Source organism: Rhipicephalus microplus, chromosome 7 (genome assembly GCF_043290135.1).
Source record: "Rhipicephalus microplus isolate Deutch F79 chromosome 7, USDA_Rmic, whole genome shotgun sequence".
NCBI classification, from domain to species: domain Eukaryota; kingdom Metazoa; phylum Arthropoda; class Arachnida; order Ixodida; family Ixodidae; genus Rhipicephalus; species Rhipicephalus microplus.
The window spans coordinates 6,673,362-6,697,164 of NC_134706.1; the positions used below are offsets into that span (position 1 = coordinate 6,673,362).

Consider the following 23,803-nt stretch of genomic DNA (forward strand, 5'->3'; position numbering starts at 1 on the left):
GCGCAAGTTTTTTTTTTTTTTTTGAAGGACATTGTCGCTCCAGAACGTGACGCACGCGACTAAGGTTGACGATTATGTCAGCGTTCCATGGAAATGACGTCAGCATCTTTAGTCACAGGTCTGTCGAGTCGTTTTCCTGCCTCTTTCACTTCACGGCATGTCCCACAAAGAATATTATGGTACACGTTTGCTCAACATCCTTCAGGACATCACTTAATCAAATGGATACGGGCACAAATTCGACGATGTATACAGGAACAGGCGCTAGCGAGAGGTTTCTCTACAATGAATAAATATCGGAAATTCACGATGCACAGCTCTCGGGGAAAATTCACGTCGGGAGCTAGAATAGAGTGGAAAATTAGAAAATGATAATTTAGCATTAATTGTAGCGTCTTTATTCTGCGTCAACACGCCTCTAAGATGAGTTGAGCAATTATTTTTCAGCACGCGCTAATTGAAAAGCACCGCACGAAGACAAAGAACCGAGACGGAAAATATGGGCTAACAAAAAAAAAAAAAGAAAAGCGAAACCGAAACCGAAATGTTTCCTTCATGAGCCCAGCCCAGAGCGAAAGGCGAATACGCGTGAACGCGTGAAGATGACGTCACGGCCTAGTGACGCTCGGGCAGAGCCGCCGCCTGCCCGAGTTGACATTCGAACACGGCTAACGTATGTGTAAATTCTCAGCGTTAATCTCGTTCTGCAGTGTTTCGCGCACCTATCTCCGACTGTATGAAGCAGCGGATTTGACAAAGTAAGTCCTTCAGAAAGTCCCCCTGCGCATTTATGCATGCCCCAGGAAACCTGACCACGCTGCGTTCCCAAATTCGCTTTCTCGCGCATCGTCTGCATGAACTCGTTCGGTCGCCTTCTTTCATCACCGCCTGCCCGCCTGAAACGTCATTTGTGTTGCGTGTGGTGATCGCCGATGACCTCAGAGTCGCGCGTTGTGTTTCGCTTTTGCGAATGTACGGCCGCTGGCGGAAAAACTCGCCGCCGCTAAAGTGACTGTTCGATCTTCGCCTAGCGTGCCTACGTCGTGTTCATTCCCGCTTCACTTTGATGCGGTTACGTGATATTTGTGCCTTGCAGATAACAGTCCACCTCGAGGCATGGCCTTCCTGCGTGGATTTCTGGACAATCTGAGGTCCAATCGCATGGAGCCAGAGCCCAACAAGGCGAGAATGCATCGCTTTCTATGATCGCCGTTTTTTTTTTTTTTTTGCTCGCGTAGAAGGCACGATCGTATGTATATACCGAGGTCGTTGCAAAGTTGACAAAAGAAGAAAAAAAGTTAGCTGCGTATCGCCGGTTCCGAGTGATTGTAGAAGTGCGATGCTCTAAAGTTTCACTGACACATCCCATGACGGCAAAAACAAACAGAAATTGAATATTTCTAGTTAAACAGCTGCGTAGTCTGATGTATATTCAATTTCCAAAGCAGAGTTGTCGCACCCTACCACATTACGGCTTGACAGAATGAATGGTTTTGTTCTATTCACGTGAAAATGGTATGCTGAAGAAGTAAGAAGCATAACTGATTGTACTTGCACTGGATTTGGCAAGGCATCTGACTATGAGAAGCACATCATGAGCGAACACAGCCTTACGTTATGGCCAGGAGAAGGACTTTGTACTATGTGTCACTTGAAAAATTCTACAGTACCGAGATGATTTTCGACACTTTAATTCACGGGTCACCTTTCGTGGGTAGCAGCTAATTGATTCCACTGAAAGTTTACTTGTGCAGCATTTTTTTTAATGCTCAGAATGACACAAAGAATCCACTGCTGTAGTACAGGTCAAGAATTCTTGCTTCTTCAATGGGACTTTTATTAAAATATATAAAAAACAGGGCATGCAAACATGGATATCAGCTAGAAATAAGTCAAGACACCACAAACGGGACTAGCAACTCAAGAGACGTGCAATTTCCTGTCGGCCCTCTTGAAAAATATGCCTGATGTGATACATTGCAAAATACAGTGAAAGAAGTGAATGAGATACATGGTAGCACACTCAGAGCAAACACTCGGCCGTCTATCTAACTCTAACATTTTTACATAATATCAAAGTCCACATATTTTATTTCAACTTGCAATAGAATGCTTACTAAGAAGTGTTTCAAGATTTTAGTGACATATTGTCTTTGTCACAAATAACTTGCAGGAAACATGGAAAGTGCAGTGATGCTCATGAAAGGCAGCGACCGTCATCAATCTGTTTTCAGTGTGAAGCTACAAAAAAATCTGCATGGATTACTCGAAAATGAAGCTTCCATTTTACAAAAAATCTGCACCGGCCAAGATTTGAGAAAGAAATCTGAGCTTGAATGCAACTGTGCCTATGTACAATCCTAGGCAGCCAAGTGGTACGCTCAAGCGTATCACTTGGGACGAGCCAGGGGCTCTAGCCAGAAAGTGCACGCATGAAATGAATGAGAAAAATTGCGTTCATATCGGTGGAAAATGAATGGTATTGTTTTGTGTAGCTTTAAGCTCATTTATGTCAAGTGCAGTGTAGGGTGACTGTACCATTGAGGCGTATTCTAGTAATGGCCCAACGAGGGATTCATATCAGTTACTTGACAGTCCCTGGTAGAGAGGGTAGAGTGCTTAAGGGTTCCTTTGGTTGCACTACCGTATTAGTTATTCTACTTGCTAGTAAATTGCAGTGACGAGGATGCATTAGTCATCGTCTTGAAGCATCTTGATAAGGACAGTTTTTTTTGTCACCTGGGAAACTTTTTTTGAAAACCTTGAGCCATGAGTTCGTGGATAACATCTATTTTCTTTGATTATCTTCATTGGTGCTTTGGCATTTTGTCTATTATTTTGACATTTGCAATGCTTGAAGGGGTTTGTGTTGTGTGGACAATGCCTCCATGCTGAGCACAGGTGCTAGAGGTGAAACCGGACGAGTATGCCCTCTGCAACATCCTTGCCCGAGAAGACTCACTGGTGCTCTACCAGTACCCGCCCAGCACACCCGTGACCGAGGACTCGGCCTCGTACGATGTGGTGCTTCACAAAGACATCACACGATCCCCTCATGCAGCCTTCAGGTGATTGCATAAACGCTTATTTAACCACATTACTGAGCAAAAAGCCTTGTTTGTCTAATTGTGCGGCGACCTAGATCAAATTCTTGTGTAAACAGTACAGAAAGTACAGAAGGGACACAAAAAACATATCACGTACAAGGACTTCTGCTGACTTCCAACTAACCTTTATTGCAAGGAACATTAAAAAGGAAAACGAGATATCGCATACATGACCACTCTACAAGCCAGTGTTAGTATAAACAAAAACTAAGAAAAAAGCAAAAAGATTGAGCAGAATTATGAGGAGGTAACACGTGTAAAAGAATCCAGGTAATGGATTACTTTGTCATCCAAAGTAATAGAAGGCTTGCCAATGCAGTGGCTTCTTGTGATGACTGCAGCTTCAGGATTATGCATGCATTCTCCTGTTTACATCTGACTAAAAATCTTTCATCCTCAAAAGTGGGAGCCCATCCGAATTGTGAACTGTGAATTGCATGAAAGCTTTCTGTTTCTGCACTATCTGGTTGTGTTCCTGCAAATGGGAATTTACACCTTTCATAATGTTTACTTAATGATGGAAAGGTTGCACACCTTGCTTCAGGTGAATGAAGGGGTAGTAAAACGCAGTTTACACATGTCATTTGTAATGTCATATTGTCAAATCACAGATTTTAGAAATTAGTTATGCAGTGTGAACTAGTTCATACATGTTAATAGCTAAAAGAGGTACTGACACAAAACTTTGCAGGTGAGGTAGCTTGCACAATTCCCATGAATATGCATATACACTCATACCTCCTTATACCAAAGTCACTCCTCCCACAAAAATATGTCATTATATCCGAAAATTTGTTATAAACATATATCCGCAGCACTGTAGTTATGACAGAGTTATTCTTCATTTACTTCGTTAAAACCAATAATTTGTTATATCCGGGCTCATTATATTGAGGTTTGAGTGTATCATCTACCAGATCTGAACAGCGAATACAGCTTAGAAGGCATGTAATTTATATGAAATTTGAAGTTTGCATGCCTGATTCAGCGTTATATGCTGCACCTCGTGACTTTGACATCATGCAATGTGACCCGAAAGCTTCCGTGACATCACCACTGCGGCTGAGATCCGGGATGCCCAACTAAATCATAAAGTCACAGTCGCCATTGCACAATTAGTAGCCAGCAAACAGTAGCCAGCAGGCTACTATTTGGCAGCTGGTTGCCAGTCCTTTCGGGGAGACCGTGCGAAAGTCTCAATGAAGTCTTAGCCATGAGGTGACGATGATGGCATTGGCATCGTGCTGCACATGTCGCATGCGAAAGACTATGCAGTTAGCACGGAAGTACGTCACAGTTCAGTGTGCCGTTTCACATGCTAGATGGAGTTATTTTCACACGGTGGCTTGTCATTCTAGTATCTCTTCCAATTCAAAACGGAGAATGGTCAGTAATGGACAAACTGTAATTAATTATCTGTGGCAGGCTGCAGCAAGTGATGTGCCATATTACGACTAGTACACCTCCAGAAATATATTGCAGCAAAAGGACACCACATTGAAATTTTTGTGTCAGTACCCTTTAATATGTTGATAAACGTATGAGACGACTACAGGAAACGTCCACATTGTCTTTGTAAACCTCTTTCATGTTGCCCACTACAATTTCAGATACTTTGGCTTTCCTTTCACTAACAATGCACACTTGTAAAGGGAACCACATTTTCATATGTACTGGTATATTAGTTGCGCTGACAGGTAACAGAAACAAAGTAGTTACTTTGCAGGGCCTTTTGATGACTTTCTTGGTTTACTTGCGACTACCTTACACTACATCTTTATGGAGTCTTTTCATCAAAATTTTTCACCATTTGCCACATTCTGAAGGCTGTTCTTACTTGCTCAGCTAGTATTTTCAATGCTTATCGAAGGGTAGGACTTCGAAGGTTCCTGCATGCGGAAGTGATCAATGCTTGCTATAAGGCATGTGCATTGTGAATCGGGCTTCACTTGGAAACCAGCACATCTGGAAGACCTGTGGCACTGTTGGTGAAAATTGATGGGAACCTTGTTAGTGACACAGAATCATCGTTGATTCGACTTATGTGCAGCCTTTTTGTTCGCTACTTGAGCGTTTTTGCTGCAGTAGTGAAAATCAGTGCCTTTCCTTTGTGAGCACTACTGCAACATTATTGCTGCAGTAGGTGCTCACAAAGGAAAGGCACTGACGTGAATGGGCATGCATTCCATGTGACTGGGAGTCTTAAGTAATACAGCGTGCATTTGCGTAACAGTTAGAAACCATGTATAATGCTTTATAATGGGAAAATTTAATCTCTCTTTTCATAGTGTAATATAGAAAAGTCATCATTGGTCTTGTGGAGTGCACGAAATACAAATGCCATATCCTGAACCTAGGGATTGGTAAGGAAAGCTTTGCGAACATGTTGCGACAAAAGTATCGGAAGTCAACAGCCTCACTATTGCTTTTAGTGTTTTCACTTTTTCAAATGTCTCACCTTTTTTCTGCTATTGTTAGGGCTATCAGTATACAAAAAACAAGACGCGATCGATACTTGGTACCATCTCTGTGTATTCATTTTTTCACCAGCAACCTGCATCTTCGTTGTGTGGGACCTAATGTAATTGCAGAAAAATATTGCTTAGGGTTCCAAGATCACCTCAAGGTTTTTATAGAAGACATGAAAAATGTGTGAACGTGGAGTGTCGCTGGAGCCGGGGTATTGACTAGTGGACTTGTCTTCTTCGAGGATGCCGCTTCAAGGCTAGTTACAGCCTCGAAGAAGACAAATCTGCTTGTCAAAGTGTTGGCCCCAGTGACCCCTCCTCTTGTTTATGAATATTTAGTTTCTTCAAGCTTCCATCTTCCTTCGTCCTCTAGGTCAAAAGGCCTTTGTGTAAGTGAAAGAACAGGCAGGCAGGGGCACTGAACTAACATCATGTAACAACGGGCCTATTTAGGTTCACTCCAGAAGCAACAAACTGCGCAGGGCTGTAGCATGTAGGGGAGGGCTCCACCCACTCAGCATGCAGTGTTTTGAGAGAGGTTTCTTTGATGGGGCACTAGTTGTGCCAAGCTGGTGCCAATGGGTGTGCAGGAAAGCGTGTTTCGGCTCAACTGAAGTTGTCGAAGAACTGCGTCGAAATGCAGCTTACCCTCCTCCTTCCCTACATGCCAGTTTCAGTTCCTGACCACACGTAGAGAAATGTCGTGAGCTGTTTGTCGGGGACATTTTTAGTGGGTCGGCAACGAGTAGTGGCATTTACCCATTTTGCGACGCATGCCCATTTATGACGGACTGTGAATACATCACATACCGCGACGACACTAGGCGCCAACGAGCCAAGACCCCAAGGTGCTTCGCACCTAACACTACTGCCGCCGTGCTTGTTTTCAGCCTCCTGCGTACCAAGGACCAAGTGGCGGCCCAGTTGTGCTTCATGCTGCTCAAGGACAAGCTGCCCCTGATGCTCGAGTGTGTGCCCGACTTGCTCACCAAGGAGCTGGTGCAGGAGGTGGTCCAACTGGTGCGCTCAAACCCCACCTGGAACCTGGCACACCTGGCCGCCCACCTGGGACTCGTCGAGTGCTTCAAGAATTCTCGAGTGGCCGCGTATGCAGGCAGTTCTGTGTACTCTGGGGCACAGTCCTAACTTATTACCTCTGGAGAGTTGCATCGCACAACTCTTTGGAAGTGGTCTTGCTTTATAACATTTAGGGGTTGAACGCCAATAAATGCCAAGGACAAAAAAATGAGCTTATGCACACACTGGTGTTAGTTCTTTTGTCCTTGTGTTCTTTTGGGTTCAACTCCTAAAAGTATGACAAAGCAACAAGCCGGCATTACTACCCTCATCAACTGTATTGCTTCATTAGGATACCTTGTCATCATCTGAAGGGGGTATGGTGGGGTAAATGGGTTGGCTTGGTTTCATCTTTGTATTCCAGGAGCTGTTCCATAGTTTACCCTGAAATCTCACTTTCACTCTGAGTAACTTTTTTACACAGCAGCCTTCTTTACTTTTCTGGCATTTGAGTACTAAGTTTCAGTCTGGGATGTAAAAATAAATGTGCCTTTTCGGTGGAACAAGATAGGGTATGATCGTGAAATATTGCCCAGTAGTTCCATGTTAGTGGCAGTAATGCCTACATAATGAAATTGATTGCTACATTCAGTCGCAAAAAAAGTATCCTTCTCATGTGTATTAAAGTAAACTTTTCAGTGAATCATTTCTTCCAAATTGCAACGCACAGTTGTTCAAAGATTTAGGTGCAGGCGATTTGAAAGTAATTACTTGAGTATAATCTGAAAAAATTTCAGCACAATCATTCAGATATTTTTTTTTTAAATAAGGTACATTGAGTTTCTAAAATTTCTGAAAAACTGGTTGCAAGAAAAGAACACTTTAAAAACACGTGCAGAAAGTGCACACAATGTAAACCAGTGACTACACTACAAAAGCATTCCTTGTCGAAAAATACTTACGAAAATTAATAGAGGTGGAAATATACAATATAAGTGATCTAGTGATATTATAACGAAAATGCACACACCCAAAAGCAATGGCGGAAAACAACATGTTAACAGCTCTCACATTTGTGTGGAAGTGTTGGCACCATTTTCAAAGGGCTTCGAGCATTCCTGTATTCTTGCCACTTCACAGTTTTTTCCCTCACAGTGTGTGTTATATTTAGTAACAAAAATTTTAAAAATCGTTTTGTAGGTCGATTTACCCTACCATATCACCCTAATGTGCTACAGTGGCGAACACCTACATAGGACCTACAGCTAGGATTTCACAGTTACCTCGTTTTTTTATTTCAGGCAAATATCGGAGAGTGCCCAAGACACCCTGTCAACGCCCCTGCACGTAGCAGTGCGCGCCCAGAAGCTCAATTCAGTTCAAGTCCTCATGTCTATGGACGCTCCACTCGACCTGACAGACCACAACGGCGATACCATCTACCATGCTGCAGCTGTTACCACCAAGGAACTCATCAAGGTGTGTGAGTGTGCCGTTGCTCCGAACTGTAACTTTAGAGTGCCACTCTTAGGTGCCGTTCTTGTGTTGAGCGGCATCGTCGTCATTGGCGGCGTCGTAACAGATAGATACGAAAAGATTGGCTGCGTATTCACGTACTTCGCTGCAAATGTCGCCAAAAGATGATAGTCTTCTGTCGGCCTTCTTTCGTGCATAGAGTAACATTTCCAGCACAAAAAACACTAGGGCCATCAGAACTGCGTGTCTATGTATTTTATAGTAAAGAAACACACCACCTAGTACTTATGTATTGATGTTGCTCCTCAAATATGCGTAATATTTGCTTTTTGATCGACTATGCTTTCAAGCATGAACGCAGCCACCAGTTCAAAATGGGGGCATTCAGCAAGTGCTTAAAATTTGAGCGGGTGGCTGAATCGTTTCGTGTCACAGGCAGATAAAGAACTTCAAGTGTAAGGAACATTAAAATAACCCATTCAGCGGCAGCGTGTACAATTCTACCCATCAAATTTAGAGGCACGTCACACACCGTGTGTTTATTCAAATGGCTTGAAACGCAGTATTCACATTCGTGCAGGCTTCCTGAGTGGACAAATATCGGTTATTTAGCTTTTTTATGCTGCGTAACACTGCAGAGGATCACTTTGCTGGTGACATTACCATGTTCGACGACCAGTCGACGTGCCGCGTTCCAGGATCATCCATGTGAAAAGAATTTTTTTGTTTGCTTGAAATGAATGCTACAAAAAAAAAAACTGTGCTTGCACTTGGGCCCAATATTAATTTGTAATGCAAAAATTGACGCTGATGGAATAAATAATTATTAGATACTTAATTACATGCTATTTAAGATTAATTAATGAAACTCGCACAAATTGGAAAGATCCTTCATTTTCGTTCTTCAATGTAATTCTGAGTGCCTTGGAATCATGCCATGCAAATTTGGCACATTTTTCGGTAGAGGATCATAATTCGCATATGAAAGTGATAAGAAACATTAAGCCAGATAAGTAGATAAAGAATTTTAACTGTATTACTAACTCACGAGCCTTAAAAGAAGGTTAAAATCTATGACCTATTGTCCCTGCATGCCTGCATACACCTTTATCGACTCTGATCTCATTTCTACCATAACTACTGGTACTTTACATATCTGGCTCATTGCACAATGCATTCAATAGCCAACAACCTTTTTCATTGTTAATTTCTTGCCATTTACATTGATTGTTGTCTGTGAAATAGCTTTCATAATAAATAGCAATATTTGTGAGACTCTTCTTGTGATACTTTAAACTTGAAGAGTTATACGGCATATGCTTTTTAGACACAAGTAGCTGCACCAAATTAGCATTTTCTACTCCGAGTATGCTTATGTCTGCTCTAAAGTGGTGCATTTATCGCTCTGAAATTCGCTTGAAAAAGTAAGAAGTCACTGCCATTCATGGCAAGACTTAGCGCATGGAAAATCAGATACAGAGGAGAAGACACAGGACAGGTGTTTTTATGCTCTAAGTCTCACCATGCAGCGCGTGTCCCTGCAACGCTGACCAACAGTGTTACTTGTTGGTTTTTATTTAGTAAAAGTGCCGACATGGCGGACACTGTGCAGGCGCTGGGTTCAAGGCCTGCCCCAGTTGCTGTCATCAATCAGGTCAACAACGATGGCTACACCCCTCTCCAGCTAGCCTGTCTCACGGACAAGCCCGAGTGCGTGCGTGAGTTGTTGAAAGAAGGCGCAGACGTCAACTCTGCCTCTGTTAACCTGGCCGATCGAAACAACAGCACGTGGTAAGTGGGCCGACAAAACGCACGATAGCCTCCTGACGTGAAAGTGTGCACGTGGCCGGGCAATGCATCTAAAGCGACACACATAGTGTGATCGTAGACATTTCACATTGGACATTTCACGCTGCAGTTCTTTTGACTTTCATATTACTTTCTGTGGAGAGTGCTTTACATGCCTTGCTTACGAGTGGCGTTGGCTAACACTACCAGCGATTACACATACAGAAATACCCAACGAACTGGACGGGCAGATGCCTTCTATCATAGCTCAATTGGTAGAGCATTGAATGAGTAATTCAAAGGTTGCAAGCATAGATCATGAGTCGACTCACTCGTACTTGGATCACGCCATAAGGCCAAGTCTCAGGGACTCCAGGTGAGTATCAGATACGCGGGTTTGAGGCCGAGTGAGTCTGGCTGAGAAAAATTTTTGGCAAATTTCAGCGAACCTCAAGTGAAAAACATATTTCATGAGTGAGTTGAGCGAGCTCTACATTTTTTGCTGATTTATGGCATGTTTGGATCCCATGAGTATGAAGATGCGTGCCGACAGATGGAAACACGTAGTGGGATAATCAAAGTGAACCGTAGGAACGAGTCGCTCAAGAAGGATTCGCCTTCTTTTGTTCATTCTCCAGAATAGCCACACAGCCACATGACAATTAGAGTGGAAGCGCAAAGCAACCTGTACACTCCTGTTGACAGTTGTATCTCCACGGCTTTGTGAACTGCATATTTTAAGTGTACACTTTCACTTACTATTTCAGCCTCGGGCGAGACAACGTCGAGCAGAACGTCCACAATTTCCAGATTGAGGACATGAAGCACGGTGGCACCCCCCTCCACTGGGCAAAAACCACACAGGTGAGTACATCACTTGTGTCATAAAACGCGGGGGTGCGAGAATGTTGAAAGGTTTGTAATAATGGATCGAACTGTACCATATTTGGTTCAGTCTTTGAGTCATTAGGTGCTATTCGTAAATTCGAATATTTCAGAATGCCTTATGCTCTCAATTATACACAAAAATTTTGAGAAAGCCCCGAAGGGGTACCCATGATACCTGGTGGAAGTGCAAAAGACGAAAACGGAAAAGAGGCTTGCCACACATGAGCGCTCCTTGTTTCAGTTTTAAAAAATATTGTGCACATTACAGTAGACTTGCAGTAAACTGAAATATGTTGAATGGAATTGCTGTTTAAACAAAACAGGTGCTTCTGACAAGATTGGTTTTGTTCTTGTATTTTCCACTCATGTTCATCTCTCATTAAACAGAACTCCTGTTAAACGGAACGTATTTTCCTGGTCCCTTCAGGTTCCATTTAAAGTGAGAGTCTACTGTAGTTGGGTCATGATAATACGCCAATTTATTTTTATACTATGCAATATATACTATTCAAATTCCATTAGAAAATTATTCAGCCTAATTGCTATTTGCTTTGATCTCACTGTGAACCTAAAATTCACTATTCACATGAACCTATTTTTCGGTGTTTCATTTGCATCCCGCTGCAATACATCACAAACAGGCTCGGGTTCACCTTACCCAAGCTTTAATGACGACGGAAGCCAAGCACAAAATGCACATACCGTATTCACAAATGCCTTGGCTGAACTTCTTGAACGCTTCTGCAACATTCTACCTGCTGTTGGAAACTGGGGTTAGTAAGCGTGAGTGTCTCCTGAAAAAGTGATTACCATATGCTTTCAAAAAGCTTGTTTCGGTTCCCTACTGTACCCCATTGTCGCAACTTGGCTGTAAGCTTTGTATCACATGCTTGCACTAGATATGACGTTTCTATGGCCACACCACTCCATGGCTATGTTGACGACACGCAAGTGGCCATTCTGAATTTTTTCGATGATGCGCAAGCAGCTGTATTGCATCTTTGGGTACCTGATTTAACAGAAACTAGTCATACTGGGCTTGAAGTTGCCAGCGAAGTGACATTGATGTTAAAGTGTTGACATCAGTTGCTCTGCCATGTGAAAATTGACTTTAATGTAAAAATGAAATATCCTATCGGCAGTTAATGAGCTTAGCACTCGCTCAAAGCTGTCCTTGTTTTCGGTAGATTTGCAGAGCAGAGTAAGCTTATCATCGAAAACTGGTGTCAGTACCCCTTTATAGTTGGACGTTGCAGCTTTTGTTTGGCAATGGCAACATGTGTGGTGAACTCATGGCGCCCGCAGTTGCCAAAACCAAAAAGCGTGCCCCTTCACAATTTGTGCAGTGCTTGGAGACCATGATTGAGCTTGGCTGTGACCTGGATGCCAAGAACTTCCAGGGAAACACGGCGCTGCACATCATGGTTGCCAGAGGCCGCCTCAGCTGCGTCATCAGCCTGCTCAGCCACGGCGCCAATGTCAACGCCATCGGTAGTGACGGCGACTCGCCGTTGCACGTAGCTGTGCGGGTGCGTGTTGCCTGTTCCCAGTTTGTCTCACTTATCAAAGGGATTTATCCGCTAAACAAGCCAAGAACCAATTTCCTAATTGTTGAATAACCTAAGTATTGCAGTCTATTGCCTTATGAATTAATTGCCACAAAAATTTCTCGAGTTCATGACAAACAAGTTCAGTGCAGATGTGTGTCACCCTTTGAGTGCCGTCTTTCTTCTGTCATCTCGACGGGCTCTCTGAAAGCTAATAAGAGATGCCACTTGGGAAATAAGCTACGTCAGTGCGTGTCATGTGACCTTGAGCATGCGTGATGAAACGCGATCACTCTCCCCCATTGAAATTCCTGTGTGGCTCACTGTGTAATGTTAGCAGTGTAGCAGTACACACTATGAAGCACAGCGCCGGCACACGGCAGCACCGTGTGGCAAGAAGCGCATCCGATTTCAACGTGGCTCTGGCTTTATGCTGGCCATTAGCCAATAGTATGCTACCCGCTGTTCAACGTCAAACCGCAGGCGACTATAGCTCTGAAGAGAGTGAGCACAGGCCTCTGTATAAAAAGAAGGTGCCTGAGACAATGGCAACTGTGTAGTCAGCTTGGAAACTCTTTCAGCCGCACACAGCTGCGAGACTTGGCTGACATATGGTGATAGCAGTGTCTGCTGTTGCAAGGTGCGTTTTCTCACTGAGCTCGAAGTAGTTGAGATGTTACGGTCATCACCATCATTCTGGGCCTATATATTTTTAATGTCCACTTCGGGACAAAAGATTCAGTGATCTCCAGTTTACCCTATCCGGTGTGAGCCAGAGCCATTTTATTCATGTGAGCATCCGAATTAGGTTGCTTTATCTGACGCTCTGTCATTCTCAGCTGCAGAACAACCCTCAATAACCATTTCCTTGCTGTAACTGACCGCAGTTGTCTGTACTATGCATTACGTGGTCGGCACAAGTCCATTTCTTTTGCTTAATAAATTACTGGTGAGATGAAGATGCCCTGATCCACACCCTTTATTCACTAAGTTATTAGTACTATATATAACAGCAGTTATTGTGAATAGTCAATAACTAGTAATGCATTCTGGCATTCACTAGCACATTATGGCTCCATGAACTTGGCTGCATATATCTGAAGCAAGACTGAAAGTTGGGCTAGTTGGTGATACATTATGGGCAGAAACAGTGCACAAACTCACGGGACGAAGAGAAGAGACACAAACAAGCGCTGTTTGTATCTAAAAAAAAAACAGCGCTTGTTTGTGTCTCTTCTCTTCGTCCCGTGAGTTTGTGCACTGTTTCTGCCCATAATGCATATATCTTTAATTCATAACTTATGTAAGCTCTAAAGGCACCTACGTAAGACAAGGGAAGGACACAGGTGCGAATTATGATGCAGTGTCTGCAAATAGTCAAGATTCCGATAGAATCTTGTCTGGTCAAGGACAAACATAGTGGAATAAAACAAAAAAGCCGACAAAGGTAAAATGCAAAAAATTGAAAGATGTTTCAGCTCCCTACACTGGAGCCTTGTTAAATTCGTATAGCACAATTTCAAGGCACTCAGCGTTACATATCACGAAAGAAAATGAAGGGATATACTGTTTCATGGAAGTTTGAGTATATAATGTTAATTAGCACATAAATATATTTTTAATTATTTCACTATATGGCAGCTTGAATTCTTGCACAAAAAAAAAAATCAAATATTAAGCCCAAAATGCATGCTTTTTTTTTCTAGCAAAGGAAAATGCTTTTGATGTTGGTCTTGGAGCGCACACCCAAGCGTCGAATGATCATCAAATGTGGTAGTGTCTCCAGCAATGTAGAGAAACACGCAGAAACACGCAGCACAAAGAGTTAAACGACTGCTAGTTGTCTACTCGAGAAGCCTACAAGAATGTGCATGCTGTGTTTAAAGCTGTTCGACGAAACACGCAGTGCCTGACATGCCTCCGTAGTGTACAATTGTCGCTGGAGGAGATACAGTGTGTTGGTTGCTGGCAAACCACAAATATGCAGCAATAATTAGGGGTAGGACAGTTGAAGTGGTGTACATATAATTCTTATAAGAAAACATCATCAAATGTTACTTTTAAAGGTTGCCCTAATCGAACAACTTGTCCAGTCCATCTAATAATGTCTAGAATGATGGTGCTGTTTTAAGACCATTTCTACAGCAGACAGATTCTATGGCACAAAGCAGTAACCTGTAAGTATACTGTACTATAGTACTTTGATAATGCGTTTTGTTATGACTGTGTGATACGATGTGCTGTATAGAGTGTTGTTACACTGGTAATTCTTATGTTGCAGCTGATGTCTTGTGTAGTGCATGGTATTTAATGTTTTTTCGTGAAGGCAGTTCTTACTGTAAACATGACCATATTAGTAAGCCATTCTTTGAGAGAGTGAACAGACGCGACGCAACATCTGTTTTCGTCTCTTCCGCCTTAGGTGGCGGTCCCCAACCATGAAAACTGGTCTATATTTCTCGAGCAGGTGAGTTAGGTGCATGTGCTTTAATTAGGTGTACCTCGATACTGACATCCAGCGGCTGTGCAGTACAATTAGAGACACCTCCCTATGGATAATGGCACTGTAGCATGCGCCAGTTTGTTCTTATGGTTAATAGGTTAGAAACTCTATGAAAAGGGCTTGCTGTTGCTCTTGCATGAAGTAATGTTTCGCTGAGTTTGTTCGGGGTAGTACAAACAATTGCGCTGTGAAGTGGTCAGACAAGCCGAGTAGGTGTGTGCGAATATTCTGGATTGATTCAGCCTTGAAGCATAACAGTGGTTCCCAAAGTTTGAGGCTGTGAATCTCATTGCATTTGATTGAACAAGAGTTTAGAAAAGAACAACCAATCTAACTCACAAAAAACTGGTAGTTGCAATACGTCCAAGATCGAAGTCTCTGTTAATCTATGAACGTCATTCAATTACTATTAAACCAGAATATATCATCCCCTTGGAAGTACCAAGCAAAAGCATAGCATAAATCAAACCCCCGATCACATCCTCATTCAGTATATTGAATGCCGCATTGCACTTCTATATCATAGAGTATTCTAATATTAATTAGAGCGTACTCTAGCGCTGCCGTCGTTCGGCGACCGTGGGAATGATGGGTAGTACGCAGCCTTGCCTAGTCATCGTACTTGCGGGCAGCAAATCGCACTTGCGACTTTGTTCATTACTGTGTTTCGGTTTTGTTTTGAAGAAAAGGACAAACCCTTTTGAACATTATAGCCGAATTTGAATAGGTAAGCCTAAAAAATTAAGGTAGTGATAAACTATTGCTGATTGTTGTTTCATGATAAAGGAGCTTCAAGCCATGCGAAGCCAGACGAAACCTAAAGTACCAAGACGGCAAAACTGTGGACTACCCATCATTTCTATGCTCGCAGAAGTGCCATGCGTTGCAGCTCCCATAGACAATAGCGACACAGTTCCCTCCAGTGTATTTACTGAGAACTCTATGTTCTGTAAAAAGTTAGCTTACGATAGATTAGGTTGGGTAGGTTGGTAGCACCACCTATTCTAACTGGATCACAGCTACATCGTGTGTCATTACAAATATTCTTGCTGATAAATCGGTACCATTTTTGAAGCCGCTGTCAGACGGGGCAATGAATTGGAAGGGTAGCGCAAACTGTGGAAAGTAAAGAATTAAATCTGTCTCAGAATACAGATTGCTTCAAATACAGAAGGATTTGTGCTCAGTCATGAATTTAATTTAATAATCTTCACAGTGACAGAACTGTATAAGACAGTGAAACATGCTATCAGTGGAGAGATCTGCACAGTTAGCAGTGAAGCATGCCACCAGCGGTGGTTGAACAGCCATGCTCTTTGAAGAATGCAGAAGGCTTACCGCACCAATACTTGCATTAGAAGAGGTGGCATTGATGAACAATGCATCAATACACATTCATGCCTTCAACACGGCCCTGAGGGCATAAATCAGCAAATTCCCACAGTGTCAGCTTAGTGTACTTTGTAATTATAGCTCGATACATTGAACTATTTTACGATCCCTTTTGAATTTGATATACCTGTGACTGTTATAATGATGGTTGGTGATATTAGGGCACTGCTCTCTTCGGTAAACAATTTTTTTACTTGCAACTTTCGTCTTTGCGCGATGTTGGTCAGGTTGTTAAGGGCAACAAGAAGGCTCGGCAGAAGGCTGAGTCTCCAAAGGTGAGAAAACGAAAGCCTGGACGTAAGTACACATCGCCAATTTGTGGCTTTGTGAAAGCCGCAACTTGTGCACGACAGGAAAGCATTGGTTTTGTTCCCAAGCAAATACTTGAGGAACCACTGAGTTCGTAAGCTGGCGTTGGTTATAACATCATAACTAACATTGTTATGCTGTTTTTTTTATGCAGGAGTAGTTCTCAAAGAACCCCTCTGATTTATGAGTAGCAAATGATGAGTAAAAATGTAGTAAGTAAAAACATACGCAACTAGGAGCAGCGTAAATGTCAAGGCTATTTTCTGAACATTGCTCATTTAGCATATTCCAGTTTGTACAATGATAGCTTATATTTACAATGCATCCAGTTACTTGACCACTGTAAATTTACCACTAAAATTGCAAGAAAATAGTGACATGCTGCTGAGAGTATTGTTTTGGTCTCGCTGATACAATAATGCGATTTGCAATGCTAGCCGTTGCATGACTGGGCTGAGGATTTGCTTTGCCTTTCAAAATTATCTTTTCACTATATTGCTGGTGGAAGCAGTGAATATATAAAAATGATTTGTATTACCTTTGTTACCTCAAAAAGATAGAGCTAATGCACATCGTTTTAAATTTATATTAATAAATACCCCTAATATGCTTTATATGTTGTACTACATAGGGGAAGGTTCTAGATAAATATGTTATGTCATGTTAAATTGTAAACAAAATTGGTAACCAAAGCAATATGGTAAACATTATCAGATATTCAGAAAACAGGTATTACAGGTAGACGTTTGATACTGTTTCTCACTCTATATTACTGCAAAAATTAAAAAGTTACGGTGTCACGAACAATTCCCTTGAATTCTTTTGCAGCTGTTTATTCTCACAGAAGCAAAGGGTAGTAATGGGCGACTATTAATCAGCATTCAGCACAGTCACTTGTGGAGTCCCACAAGGATCAGTGCTGGGACCAGTGTTATTTGCAATATACATTAATAACCTCCCCAATGCTCTACACAACTCTCACGCGCTAATGTACGCGGATGACACAGCTTTATTATTCACAGGTGACTCACTCTCAGCACTGCAAATAGAAGTGATGGATGATTTAGTAAGCATTTCCTCGTGCTTATATCTAACTCTAACTAACCCTAAATAGCAATAAAGCTAAATATGTAGTTTTTCGCTCGAGGAGAAATAATGTTGATACCAGTCGCATAAGTATTGGCTTAAACAATAGCCCTATACAAAAAGTAGACACATTTAAATATCTGGGCATGATTTTCGACCAACATATACATCGGAAAGCGCATATTTAGAGCGTGTGCAGGAAGGTTGCGTGCGAATGTTGTCACCTCATTGAAGCACGGCAATTGTTTTCCCATGAAATACTCAAATCTTTATATTATGCATTTTGCCATAGCCATATCCGTTATTGTTTAGAATCATGGGGTGTAACTTACAAGACATACCCACAACCTTTACAACAATTACAGGAAAGGGCACTGAAAATAATTAATCCTAACAGTGGCAATTATAGAATTCACGACATTTTCCAGACACAGCAAGTGTTATTGCTTGCAGCTCTGTGTAATCATAAAATTTCAATTTCAGTTAATAAGATTATGTGCACTGATTTTTCCTATATCTCGTAACGTGTTGTGTTTTCCGACGCACAGTACAAGACACGCGCTGCAAGGCAATCTAAACTTATCTAAATGTAATAATGTATACGGTGAAAGAGTGATTGAACTCAATGAAACTAAAGTCTGGAACGTTCTACCTTTAGTGGTTATAACTGCACGTAACTTTAAGCAGTGTAGTAAATTCTTTTTTCTTGCAAATCAGGACCTTTAACCTATCTGCTAACACTAATCCGGTGCACTTCGTAGAAACCATTGTTCATTTGTCTGTTATAATATGTAATTGTAAACCTATATGTTAGACTGCATTGACCTGTATGTATATTATCAATGCTGGGCCGGATACTAGCCTTCCCAGGCTATTGGTCCAGATATCTGTATATGAATTATTGTAAGAGAAAATGAAAATAAAGTACTTGTAAAAAAAAAGTACAAAGCCATGTAAAAGTCAGAAAATCTGTTATCATATACGTGTAGTATAATGTTCTACAATTTAAAAGGGATGGTTAAGCACTGTTTGATAGATTTTGAGAAACACAAAGAAGAATGCAAGTCATAAATGTCTAGTAACTATCAAGTATGAAATATCAGTGCTACAAAGAAGGCTTCCCTTTTTTGTCTTTATTTAGCACAGTCAACTTACTGAAAAAACGATATGTCTGCACGTTTGTCACAGTGCTGCACACAACTGCTTTTGGGTACATTCAGTTATTTGTACCTGTCTGTGTGATTTGTTACAATGCTTGTGGCTCACACTGGTAAGTCTGTGTGAGGTCTGTCATGTCTGTGTGTGAGGCCTGTCTTCTCAGTAAACATCAGGAAGCTTGCTATTGCTGAAATGATAGGTCCTAGCAGGTCATGTATGTACAAGTTGTGCTTAAATCGTCCTGCTTTGTACGCACAGTTATAGTAATGATCACAATGTAAGCAGTGCTGAGCTCATGGTGAAAATTCATGAGTGAGTCATGTCAAGTTGGGGTTTTGGTCACAAATTTCTCACCATACTCTAACTTCTGTTCAAAAGTGGCTTTGAAACATCCATTCTTGTTTTCTTTCGTACAGTCATCATTAGAGATTGTTCTGATATGTTTATTTATTCTGCAACTCTCTCTCAGTTTAGGCATAATCTTGCTCTTGAAGTGTTGTATAGAATGTATAGTATTTTAAAACCAAGGTATGGTACTTCTGTCCCTTCACATTCTTTCCTTCTACTCCTGCTGTTTTCCACTCCTCATACAGCCTACAATATGTTGCACTAACTGGACCAGCATATCACTTTAATGAATGTCACGATGTCACAAATTTTGGCGATCTGTGCTGTCACGATGACATCATCACATTGTGATTTTTTTTTTTGCAACGCTCATATTGACGTTGATGGTCGCTTTTTGTGTTTGGTGAGCCCCGCCGCGGTGGTCTAGTGGCTAAGGTACTCGGCTGCTGACCCGCAGGGCGCGGGTTCGAATCCCGGCTGCGGCGGCTGCATTTCCAATGGAGGCGGAAATGTTGTAGGCCCGTGTGCTCAGATTTGGGTGCACGTTAAAGAACCCCAGGTGGTCTAAATTTCCGTAGCCCTCCACTACGGCGTCTCTCATAATCAAATGGTGGTTTTGGGACGTTAAACCCCACATATCAATCATCATTTTGTGTTTGGTGAGGCAACTAAGGCATAAAAGGGGGCATTGACCTGACGGCCACTTGCCCTCTGTTCTCGCAGAGTGACGTTTCGCTGATTCACGCTCTGATTGTGTTCGGGGCGGATGTGAACCAGCGGAATCAGAAGGGCGAGACGGCGCGTCACCTAGCGGCTACGTCTAAGCTGAACAAGAAGGACGTCGTACTGTACACTCTGCATGCAGTCGGGGCCCACCGCTGCGAGCAGGACCGTGGCTGCAGTGACGGATGCAGTCCGACGGGCACCTTCGACGGCGTGCCGCCTGACAAACCGGACTTCATACGGACACCTCGCTGTGAGTGGCACTTCTGTTGATAATGATGTTTCGAGGAATGCATTCAAACATGCCTTTGATCCGAAAATGGCTGCAGAAAATTAAGAGATAAGGACAAATAAGTTCACACGCAACCAGAGCTGCCAGCTTGGTGACCTCTAAATTAGAGGGATTCATAAAGTGGGAGGGAGTGGGTGTGGGGGCAACGCACTGAGGCGAAAGTGACTTGAGCATTTCTGCACAGGATCATAAAATTTTGGAACATATGTCCTTAGTTATCATATTCTTCTTTACGGTGGCATTAGCATTGTCTTTCAGGGTATTTATGGCCGTGCCCATATAATTAGGACGATTGCACAAAACTTGGAAGTCTCCCAGACAAGTCGTGAGAGTTGGAAAGTATGCACAACACAGGCGCTGTACTGCAAATATTGTTAAACATAGAAAGGCCAGGAAACGACAACCTTACAAGGCAAGGCATTAAAAATTAAAATACAGTTTCGAAAAGTTTAAAAAGAACACACGGCCACAAAAGCAAAAAAACTCGCGTAGATGACTGATTGAAGGCCATTGACCTTTAGGCCTTCAGATACATAAAACTCTAATCTCAGACAGCCAATCAGTTTTCTTTAAATTTGCACTGCTGTTTTATATATCATTTGGAACTAAGTAGCCTGCCAGTACCTCTTGGGTAATTTTGCTTAAATATAAAAAAGGTTGTTAAATATAAAAAAGACTTGTTCATGTTGCTTCAATATTAAATGCATACATGTAACGGTCACTTCATGTAGCGGCTTGACATGAAAATAACAAAATGTAAGATTTGTTTCACAAAGGTGTTTTTGTATCAGGAATGGCTTCGTGTAACATGATCCAGTGGCAGTGTATAAGCAAAGTGAGTGCTTGATGAAATATGAACTTTATATTTTTTACTTCACTTGTTTAAGTGAGGAGCACTTTAGGGGCCTGGCTTGCCATCCATGAATCCCATGTGGCATGATCACGCTTAAAGTAAAGTGCTCAATACAGGCCATAACACTGCCCCGCCGCGGTGGTCTAGTGGCTAAGGTACTCGGCTGCTGACCCGCAGGTCGCGGGTTCAAATCCCGGCTGCGGCAGCTGCATTTCCGATGGAGGCGGAAATGTTGTAGGCCCGTGTGCTCAAATTTGGGTGCATGTTAAAGAACCCCAGGTGGTCTAAATTTCCGGAGCCCTCCACTACGGCGTCTCTCATAATCATATGGTGCTTTTTGGACGTTAAACCCCACATATCAATCAATCAACAGGCCATAACAATGTTAGCAATTAGGCTGGTGCGAATATTAGAACAAATAGTTGATTATTCGAATTCGCTTCGATTCGAATTTGAATTATCAAATATTTTCGAAGTATTCGCAATGAACGAATAGGTGCATATTAATCCGCATGTCACCGCCTGTAAAAGTTGTTTCACTGCAATGTAGGAGTACCAAGCAGTGAAAGCACCTACCCAAAGAAAATTTGCTTTGCCGTGAATGGTATGGTATGGAGAACTTTATTGAAGTCCTGAGGATCAGTCTAGGACTCATGCTGGCTGCTCCCACGTCGGGACATAGAGGCCAAGCCTCTCTGCTGCCACACGGGCCCTCTGGACAGCACTGAGTGTGAAGCCCCCTTAAAATTTAAAGAGGCCCCGAAACACTGACTGAACATAGCCAGACAACCCTGCCGATCGGAAGTCGAAGCTAACGAAAACATGCGAGGCAAATATTATAGCGCAGCACGTGGCCTGTAATTCACAATAAATTTTCAAAGCTAAAAATTGCTTTATTTTCTCGGCAAATGACACTACAAGCTCAAAAATCACTTGTTGCAGCCAAGAAGAAATATGCGGCTCTGGTCACAGCCATTGGCTGATTTGGGCATGGCGCGCTCGTCGTTACCGAGGCCGCCGCTTGTCCACGAGTACGTGCGCATTCGCACCGAAAAGCCGCGTATTCGAAGAAAAAAAAAAGAAGTGCTCAAGGTCACGTGCGTGAGGAGTATTTTCTTTCGCCGCGCAATTCCTCCCTACTTAGCTTTCAGCTATTTCGACAAGACGAGAAGAGAGAATGCAATCGCAGCGTGCGACAAATTTTTGAAACTCCGCTCGTATTGCACCGATTCTAGAAACTTTGTGGCGGTAAATTTGTGAGGCAACAAGCATGTTTACTGGCTCTATGGCTACTTGAAAAAGTATTGCAGGGCCCCTTTAAAGGAATATGTTACCCTCAAATCAATTCATTTTATTAAGCTTGTTATGACGGCTTATATGCAAGCACAATAAATTTTAAAACGTTAAGTATCTTAGAGGTTATCACTCGCATCCTACCGAAACTACTGCTAAAGGTTGTTTCGACTTCCTTTGAATGAAAAAATAAATGGCATTTGCATAGAGCCCCGATTTCAATTCAAAAGAAATATTGTGCAGGTTAGTTAGGTCATGATAAATATTCCCTTTTTTTTATATATGCACATACATACCATTCGAATTCAATTCCAAATTATTCGATCAAAATCACTATTCGCTTCAAACCAAAAATTCACTATTTGCACAAGCTTATGAGCAATGCTCAAAACCAGGCTAATATCAGCAAGCAAGGTCTAAAATAATATGGTTAACAGAAATAAGCAAAAAGTTATTGCAATAATTAACTACTAAAAATGTTTTAGAAACATGTTTCTTCTCTCACCGGCTTTCCACAGCACTATATCTGAAGGGGGAAACAACATGGTGGAACTTGCTGCAGATGACATTATATCAACTGTCGTAACAAGCAGGAAGTCAATAAAGCACAGCAAAAAGTAGCACACATGTTTCGCACCAAGTTTGTGAATCTTCAAGATTCTACACGTGCTGACAGACTGTGACTGCACATAGCATTTGAAGCTCACCAGAGTGAGCAAGTGAAGTCATTGCTCCTCCTGGTTTGTCGCTGCAGTGTACGACGAGTTGATGGGGGCGTCCATAGTGCGGGAGGCGGTGCGGCGACGACTGCAGGAGCGGCGCGAGGGGCAACCACAATCGCGCAGCCGCGTGTTGTGCCTAGACGGGGGCGGCATCCGTGGCCTCATCATCATCCAGATGCTGGTAGCCCTGGAGGCCATCATTGGTCAGCCTATCCTGGACTGCTTTGACTGGGCGGCCGGCACCAGCACTGGCGGAGTCCTGGCGCTTTTGCTGGCGCGAGGTAAATCGGACCACCATTTTGATGTGTCAGCTGTAGTTGCCTGGTGGGCTTGTTCTCACCAAAAATTGTCTTGATGCACTTTTAGATTCTGGTTTCACAGCCAAGTTGTCCGCGACACTGTGCTGTCGTTTTCGTAACAGCTGTAGCAGTAGTAGTAGTGTCATGCAGGTCACATGACCATAGAGGAGTGAAGTGAATAAAAAAATGACGATGATGCCACTAGTGTTCCTGTGTAGCCATGAAAGTAATACATGAGGTGGGGGAGTGAAAGGGCGCACAGCCTCATTGGAACATTATCGTAGCGTTCCGCTGTGGCTGTGAATGTGCATATTATCACATGGGATCAATGGCTAAACCTGAATAACAAAAAAAAAAATCCTTAGTGAACACTTTGTCGAAATTTCCGAAGAAAATATAATGCATGGCAAAAGGGGTGACAGCCTCGTTGTCCAATGGCTTTCACTGCGTGAAACTGACTCAAGTTTTGTGGTCACTTCTATTCTTGGGTGTGCTTGCATGGGTTGAATTGAGTGCAGCATACATAAATACAAA

General features: G+C 42.4%; 1 protein-coding gene across 4 annotated transcripts in view; it reads left to right on the forward strand.

Annotated features, from left to right (window-relative positions):
- The first annotated feature begins 617 nt into the window (after nucleotides 1-617).
- Nucleotides 618-23,803, forward strand: part of LOC142767250 (85/88 kDa calcium-independent phospholipase A2-like) — a 35,628-nt gene continuing 12,442 nt past the window's right edge. Inside the window, exons 1-12 of one of the 4 annotated variants that reach the window (XM_075868539.1) lie at nucleotides 618-758; nucleotides 1,097-1,182; nucleotides 2,902-3,068; nucleotides 6,466-6,681; nucleotides 7,894-8,071; nucleotides 9,681-9,859; nucleotides 10,624-10,720; nucleotides 12,091-12,273; nucleotides 14,714-14,758; nucleotides 16,414-16,461; nucleotides 19,811-20,063; nucleotides 23,003-23,251. In XM_075868539.1, coding sequence (XP_075724654.1) covers nucleotides 1,117-1,182; nucleotides 2,902-3,068; nucleotides 6,466-6,681; nucleotides 7,894-8,071; nucleotides 9,681-9,859; nucleotides 10,624-10,720; nucleotides 12,091-12,273; nucleotides 14,714-14,758; nucleotides 16,414-16,461; nucleotides 19,811-20,063; nucleotides 23,003-23,251 — 1,681 coding nt within the window. In that variant the 5' untranslated portion in view covers nucleotides 618-758; nucleotides 1,097-1,116. The remainder of the gene's footprint in view (nucleotides 759-1,096; nucleotides 1,183-2,901; nucleotides 3,069-6,465; nucleotides 6,682-7,893; nucleotides 8,072-9,680; nucleotides 9,860-10,623; nucleotides 10,721-12,090; nucleotides 12,274-14,713; nucleotides 14,759-16,413; nucleotides 16,462-19,810; nucleotides 20,064-23,002; nucleotides 23,252-23,803) is intronic. The other 3 variants (XM_075868541.1, XM_075868540.1, XM_075868542.1) reach the window with 3 other exon arrangements.